This window comes from Salmo trutta, chromosome 28, assembly GCF_901001165.1.
Source record: "Salmo trutta chromosome 28, fSalTru1.1, whole genome shotgun sequence".
NCBI classification, from domain to species: domain Eukaryota; kingdom Metazoa; phylum Chordata; class Actinopteri; order Salmoniformes; family Salmonidae; genus Salmo; species Salmo trutta.
In genome coordinates this window covers 19,031,144-19,039,125 of record NC_042984.1, presented here as the reverse complement: position 1 = coordinate 19,039,125, position 7,982 = coordinate 19,031,144, and the positions used below count along the sequence as shown (strand labels likewise).

General features: G+C 42.0%; 1 protein-coding gene across 1 annotated transcript; it reads right to left on the bottom strand.

Moving 5' to 3' along the window:
- Positions 1 to 688: 688 nt before the first annotated feature.
- LOC115165691 (tubulin alpha-8 chain) lies at positions 689 to 6,052 on the bottom strand. Its single transcript, XM_029718978.1, has 5 exons — positions 5,879 to 6,052; positions 4,171 to 4,396; positions 2,185 to 2,333; positions 1,349 to 2,029; positions 689 to 1,236 (listed from the first exon to the last, which is right to left on the bottom strand). The coding sequence occupies exons 1-5, from the start codon at positions 5,879 to 5,881 to the stop codon at positions 937 to 939; spliced, it is 1,359 nt and encodes a 452-aa protein (XP_029574838.1). The 5' UTR covers positions 5,882 to 6,052; the 3' UTR covers positions 689 to 936.
- Positions 6,053 to 7,982: the final 1,930 nt, after the last annotated feature.

Here is a 7,982-nt window from a genome sequence, read left to right as displayed (position 1 = left end):
CATTGAGATCTTCCCATTGTTTACTACCGCGGATGGATATTTTCAGGTGACTCCACCACTGCCGGAACTTGTTCTTTAAATAGCCCCGATGGAGTATTTTGATTGGATGTGGCCACTGAGTGGGCGAGCACTGAGGGGTTTGTAATCATGCATGATACATTGTAACAGTTTTGAGGCTAGTCACAAATTATAACGTTAGCGATCTTCGGTACACTAGCGGTTCAGTGACCCTGTGACAACAATTTTGGACCCCTTGTGGCCCCCCTAAATGTGGAGTATGAAATCATTTCTACACAACTAATTTTTGCTATCGTTATTTTTTTACATCCGTTATTAGACAGTGGCAACGATGATGATTATGAACGTGGTCTTTTGCCTGCTAATGCCTGCAATGCAGTGAAGAAAACGATGACAACAATAACGTCTAATGTAACTGGCCCCCAGTTGAAATGGTCTAGAACCGCCACTCCTTCAGTAGGCTATGCGCTCCACCGTAATGATCCATAGACCATAATATACTGTTAGTAAACTAAATATAATCCCTTAATAAATGATTACTGAAACAGAACATGTCACCAGAATGTGGGTGAGGTTATACAGTCTACTCCAGGTTGAGCCTGGCCCAGCTGTAACATGTTCTTCATCATGAATTTCAATTAAATATGCAGAGAAAAAACATCTTGCTCAATATTGTACACAGTCGGACTTTATTCAGAAGCTGAAAGCCATTGCGATTGCAAAACATGGCACTTTGGAATTGACACATTAACAGGGTGTTATTAAACAAGTGTATTTGGCTGTCGATACATTTTTTACAACTTGTTTTGGTTCAGGGCTTGGAGATACAACAATGAATTGTTACAAATAGAAAGAATACAAAGAAGACGGAATAATACATTTTTAATAGACAGGTAGGACAGCATGGTTCTTCTGTTCTTAATATTCCTCACCCGCTTCATCATCATCAGATTCTGTGCTTGTTCTACCCAGCTCTTCATAATCCTTCTCCAGACAAGCCAGGTCTTCTCTGGCCTCAGAGAACTCTCCCTCCTCCATGCCCTCACCTACATACCAGTGCACGAAGGCACGTTTGGCATACATGAGGTCAAACTTATGGTCCAAACGGGCCCAGGCTTCAGCAATGGCAGTGGTGTTGCTCAGCATGCACACAGCCCTCTGGACTTTAGCTAGATCACCTCCAGGTACGGCAGTTGGGGGCTGATAGTTGATCCCAACCTGATTAGATAGAATAAGAAAAATAAATAAATTACCCCTTAGACTGAGAACGAAATATAGTACTTATCTATTGCAATATAAACCATATACGGGAAGCAATTATGTTCCTTACCTTGAAACCGGTGGGGCACCATTCCACAAACTGGATGGAACGTTTGGTCTTGATATTTTGAATGGCAGCATTCACATCTTTGGGCACCACATCTCCACGGTACAGCATACAGCAGGCCATGTACATGCCATGGCGAGGGTCACACTTGACCATCTGATTGGATGGCTCGAAACAGGCAGTGGTGATCTCAGAGACGGTCAGCTGCTCATGGTAAGCCTTCTCAGCGGAAATGATGGGCGCGTAGGTGACCAGGGGGAAATGAATGCGGGGGAATGGGACTAAATTGGTCTGGAACTCTGTGAGGTCAACATTCAACGCACCATCAAAGCGTAGGGATGCAGTGATGGAGGAAACAATCTGACCGATCAATCTGTTGAGATTGGTGTAGGATGGACGCTCAACGTCCAGGTTGCGGCGACAGATGTCATAGATGGCCTCATTGTCCACCATGAAGGCACAGTCGGAGTGATCCAGGGTGGTGTGGGTGGTCAGAATGGAATTATATGGCTCCACCACAGCTGTGGACACTTGGGGAGCTGGGTAGATGGCAAACTCCAGCTTGGACTTTTTGCCGTAGTCAACTGACAGGCGCTCCATCAGCAGAGAGGTGAAACCTGAGCCGGTGCCTCCTCCGAAGCTGTGGAAGATGAGGAATCCTTGCAGCCCTGTGCACTGGTCAGTCTAGGGAGAAAAACTATTGATCAACACTAGGGATGCACAATATATTGGCCTTAGCCAATATATTTTATATTAGCCTATATTATTAATATATTACGACTCAAATCCTTCCTTTGACTGTATGACAAAGATCAGGTCTTAATGTGATTGATACTTACCATTTTACGGATACGCTCCAGGACCCCGTCAATGATCTCCTTCCCCACGGTGTAGTGTCCACGGGCGTAGTTATTGGCTGCATCCTCCTTTCCAGAGATGAGCTGCTCAGGATGGTAGAGCTGCCTGTACATCCCAGTCCTGACCTCATCTGGGGGGGAAAACAATTACTCTTCAACAAATATAGGACATCAACAGGAAATGTCACCTGAATTACCACAATTGTTGATTTGTTCTTGATTCCCAGTCCTGTGCTCAGATTATTTTGTAGTCTATAAAGCTGTACTTTGCGCCTTCCAGCAGTGTAATGTAGATGCACAATTTTCAGTGGTGTAAAGTAACTAAGTAAAAATACTTTGAAGTACTACTTAAGTAGTTTTTTGGGGTATCTGTACTTTACCTTGCTATTTCTATTTTTGACTACTTTTACTTTCACTCCTCTGCATCCTAAAAGAAATATGTACTTTTTACTCCTGATACATTTTCCTTGACACCTAAAAGTACTCATTACATTTCGAATGCTCAGGCAGGACAACAATATGGTCCAATTCACGTACCTATCAATATAACAGGTAGTCATCCCTTCTGCCTCTGATCTAACGGACTCACTATATCAATATAGCATGTTCTCATCCCTTCTGCCTCTGATCTAACGGACTCACTATATCAATATAGCATGTTCTCATCCCTTCTGCCTCTGATCTAACGGACTCACTATATCAATATAGCATGTTCTCATCCCTTCTGCCTCTGATCTAAACAAACTCACTATATCAATATAGCATGTTCTCATCCCTTCTGCCTCTGATCTAACAAACTCACTAAATCAATATAATACGTTTGTAAATTACGTCTGAGTGTTGGAGTGTGCCTCTGGCTGTCCGTTATTTAAAAGAAACAAGAAAAGTATGACAATTGTGTACTTTTTCCACCACTGACAATTTTAACAATCAGGATTTCTAGTATTTATTAATGTGCCATAGTAACACTTGTAGACGTGTTACAGTGGAGTTAGTGTTTTGATTCATGCACACTACTTACCATATACTGTAGCTTATCAGCAGCCCCACCATATTATGTAACATGACTTTAATTATTTATCACTTGGCAAGGACTACTGCAGCCAACTTGTCTGTACTTTGGAGCAGCATATGCTGTGTGTGGGCTTTCTTTATTCGTTCATTTTATTTGTTGTTGGCCCAGTTGTTATTGTTGTGAAAGTTTGGGGTGTGTATCAATAACAAATATTTAATTTATTCAACATTTTAAGATGCACTATGCAGAAATCATCCTGCCATTTCCTGGTTGCTAAAATTCTAATAGTTTGCCTAATTTCAGTTTATGTGACAAAACAAGCAAGTATAGTGTAGATAATCATTGTACCATCTAAACCGCTGTGAAATATATTTTCCATAACTAAAAATATTGTATTTTCAGCTGTTTGAAACTGGTGTACAAAACCGAAAATAAATGACGCAAAAACGAAACTTAAAAATGAGAAGCATAGAAATGCCGCACATGCAACAGATCTACCGCTTCTTAGACTTGCGTTCAATGAGAATGACAGATCTAGAACTCCCATTTTTATGTTAATTTTGTTCGGTCGCCCAAAAAGTTACATATTGCAGCTTTAACTTAAACTTTCTTTTCATCTTTGTATCAATATTATACACCACCACTTACCAATTACAGCTGGCTAGGTCCACAAACACAGCACTTTCTACAAGCTTTCCTGAGTCACGCTCACTGAAGAAAGTGTAAAAATGGGTCATCACCGCCACCACCAATGGTCTTGTCGTTTGAATACCATGCTCCATCCAGCACAGGTCCCCGCCCGCATGAATTCATTCCCAATTAGCACTCCTGTCTGGCCCATGAGGATGGATATGCATTTACACTACACATGTGTAATCACACACACGAAACATGGATGATGGATGGCGAGAAAGAGGAGAATAAAACAAAAGGTTACAATTGACTTTGCTTACCAACCACCGTTGGCTCCAGGTCCACAAATATGGCCCTGGGAACATGGCGGCCAGAACTTCCGGTGTGGAAAAAGGTGTTGAAGGGGTCAGTCCGGGAATTAGGCCCCTGGTCCTCTTCATTGAACACTCCGTCAGGCCCCACACCGTGTTCCAAGCAGAAGAGTTCCCAGCATGCATTGCCCGTCTGAACGCCTGCCTGGCCCACGTGGATGGAGATACACTCTCTCTGTTGGCCAAAAACAACACCATGACTACTTTCTGTTCTTCAAACAGTCTGTCTGAAGTGGAAAATATACAAACAGCAAAGCCCATTTTACCCAGATACTGTAAATCTGACTATATCAACACACAACAGTACAAGGAATTAAAGTATGCTGACATGTAGGATTTATTAATAACAACATTCCTGTATGTTATTTTTTCTAATTGTGCTGGTTGTTACAGCTCAGTAAGCACAGTCATAACTGAAGAGGGCTGAATTAAATGTTGATCGAAAAGGGCAAACCAGAAATAGATCAATCCAGGGAAAAATCTACATGTATCCATTACCACATGGTTCAAGTCATTAAAGGTGATGCCAAAAGTAGAGAGCAATACAGTGGCTCCAAATTTAAAGTAACCGTGTCATTCTAAATAATGATCCTAAAGGTCCTGAACTCAAATAAGGTCGATGGTCAGTTTCCCACACACAAATTGACCCTAGTGCTGGACTAAACTCAGGGGGATTTTTTTTAGTCCAGGACTAGGCTTAATCTCTCTGGGAAACTGTACCAAAGTGTTTATAAAAAAATCTGCCAGACACATGTTTCAGCATGTCCAGATTTGTAGTCTTGGCTCTGGATCCCAGGAGGAGGGGATTCTAGGTTTTCAACAAGGTGGTAATCAACTGACATTTGAAAAGCAAGTGGCATCTGTAAAATGTAAGACTAAAATGCTGTGTAATAACACATTGTCACAAAGAAAAATAGAACTCCTAAATCGTGAATAGAAAGTAAATTATTATATGAGGATGACACGAAAGGGGCTTCGCATGCTTGTTATACTTTGAATGGCTGATTCTTGAGAAAGCAAATGGCCTCTCTTTGGTAATCATGCATTGGCCCATAGACTGTACACTAGCCTACATTTTCCTTTATGTACACAATTGGTATAGGAAGATAGTGTATCACGACATTGCTTTCCTAGACTCTTGCCTAAACATAGGTAAAGTAGGCTAATATTTTAACAAAATAATTTGCCATTTGAAGGTTAAAAACTTCAAGCATGTGACCCAACCAACTGCGTCTGCCCCATACCATCCACCTATCGGCTTCTTCACCAAGGCTCAACAGATTCCTAGGATTCCTCTCTTGCAGCCACAGTATGCATTCCCGCACATACTGTATTACATTGTTATAATAACGTAGTAACAAACGATCAACTTTACTATAAACGGATACATTCAAACGGAATGGATAGAGGGTAGGACCAGGTTGAGGTTATGGACATAAGGCAATAAAGAGCTGAATGTTTTACATTTTTCAAAGGAAACATCTCAAATCGTCGAGTAAAGGTTGGTCTACATTTTCAGACTGCGTGAACATTACATTTGCCAATGAGGATTGCAAATATTAATAATAACACCGAAATGGGGAAAATTTACTTCCCGTATTTAGGATTTCAATGCAAAAAGTTAAAAATTAAGAAGTTATGTAAATTGCGCACATACCATTTCCCCCTGTCAAGTTTCAGATGATTGAAGACGCGTAAAAACGGTTGAAATGTTTTATTCTCAACATACAGTAAAGGCGCAAAAACTTTTGCTCCAGCTCCGTCGACAAAGACGAGTTACGTATCTCCGCCAACACAGCAATGTCATGCACCAGTTGAATGCGAGGGGTGATTTTATAGCCTGGGTCTGCGCTGCACACCGCCCACACACTACTGAAATACCTGAGCACTCTAGTCGAATTGTCATTGGATCCCATTGGTGATGATGTAGATATGACATTTCAAAAAATGTGATGTTAGTGAACAACACTCAACATTATTTTAATATATGTGATTTGGTTCATACTCCATCTACAGTACCAAAAGTTTGGAGACACCTACTCATTCAATAGTTTTTCTATAAGAACAGCTCAAATAAGCAAAGATAAATGACAGTCCGTCAATACTTTAAGACATGAAGGTCAATGCGGAACATTTCAAGAACTTTGAATGTTTCAAGTGCATTTGCAAAAACCATCAAGCGCCATGATGAAACTGGCTCTCATGAGGATCGCCAATGGAAAAGAAGAGCCAGAGTTAACTCTGCTGCAGAGGATAAGTTGATTAGTTACCAGTGTAACAGGTTAGGTTCCCTACTTCCAAGTCTCAGAGCGAGTGACGTCACCGATTGAAACGCTATACGCGCGCACCACTAACTAGTCATTTCACATCGGTTACACTTTTCCGCAGCAACCAATGACCCGGGTCAATCAGTGTAGGTTCCGTCTCTCTCTTCGCCCCAACCCGGGCTCGAACCAGGGACCCTTGCACACATCAACAACTGACACCCACGAAGCATCGTTACCCATCGCGCCACAAACGCCGCGGAAACCCTACTTCAAGTCTCAGAGCGAGTGACGTCAGTGATTGAAACGCTATTAGCGCGCACCACCGCTAACTAACTAGCCATTTCACATCGGTTACACCAGCCTCAGAAATTGCATCCCAAATAAATGCCTCACAGAGTTCAAATAACAGACATATCTCAACATCAACTGTTCAGAAGAGACTGCGTGAATCAGGCCTTCGTGGTCGAATTGCTGCAACAACAAAAAACACTACTAAAGGACACCTGCTTAGGTGGTGACAAGGTCTGTGATTTATTTAGAATTCAAGGCACACTTAACCAGCACGGCATTCTGCAGCGATACACATCCCATCTGGTTTGTGCTTAGTGGGACTATCATTTGTTTTTCAATAGGACAATGACCCAACACACTTCCACAATCACCCGACCTCAACCCAATTGAGATGGTTTGGGATGAGTGAAGGAAAAGCAGCCAACAAGTGCTCAGCATATGTGGGAACTCCTTCAAGACTGTTGGGCTTCTGAGTGGTGCAGCAATCTAAGGCACTGCATCTCAGTGCTAGAGGTGTCACTACAGACACTGGTTCAATTCCAGGCTGTATCACAACTGGACGTGATTGGGAGTCACATAGGGTGGCGCAAAATTGGCCCAGCATTGTCTGGGTTAGTGTTTGGCTGGAGTAGGATGACATTGTAAATAACAATTTCTTCTTATATGACTTGCCTAGTTATTTTTTTTAACACTTTTTTGGTTACTACAGGATTCCAAATGTGTTATTTCATAGTTTTGAAGTCTTCACTATTATTCTACAATGTAGAAAATAGTCAAAATAAAGCAAAACCTTTGAATGAGTAGGTGTGTCCAAACTTTTGACTGGTACTGCACATGTAGATATTGTTGGAAATTTGGGGGGGGGGGGGGGGGGGTCCGTCACTAAGCACTTATCAAGGATCACAAGACTACCCCCTCTTTTGGGAAACGCATCCCTGCCCCTCCGAACATCCTCCCACACCCGGTAGTCCCATAAGTAGTGTCATTCCACTTCTGACATCAATGCAGCTAGCTTGGTGATTAGCCCACCCAGGACTCAAACCCGGGTCCCTGTGAGTGTGACAGTCAGTCCAACAACTTAGCCATTAAACCAAGAGGTGCGAAACCCTTGACAAATTCACTAGGCTTTTACTAGAGGTCACAACAGTTCACTTCAACATCGAATTCCGCATTGCATTACAGTAATAACTGAAAACAAATATA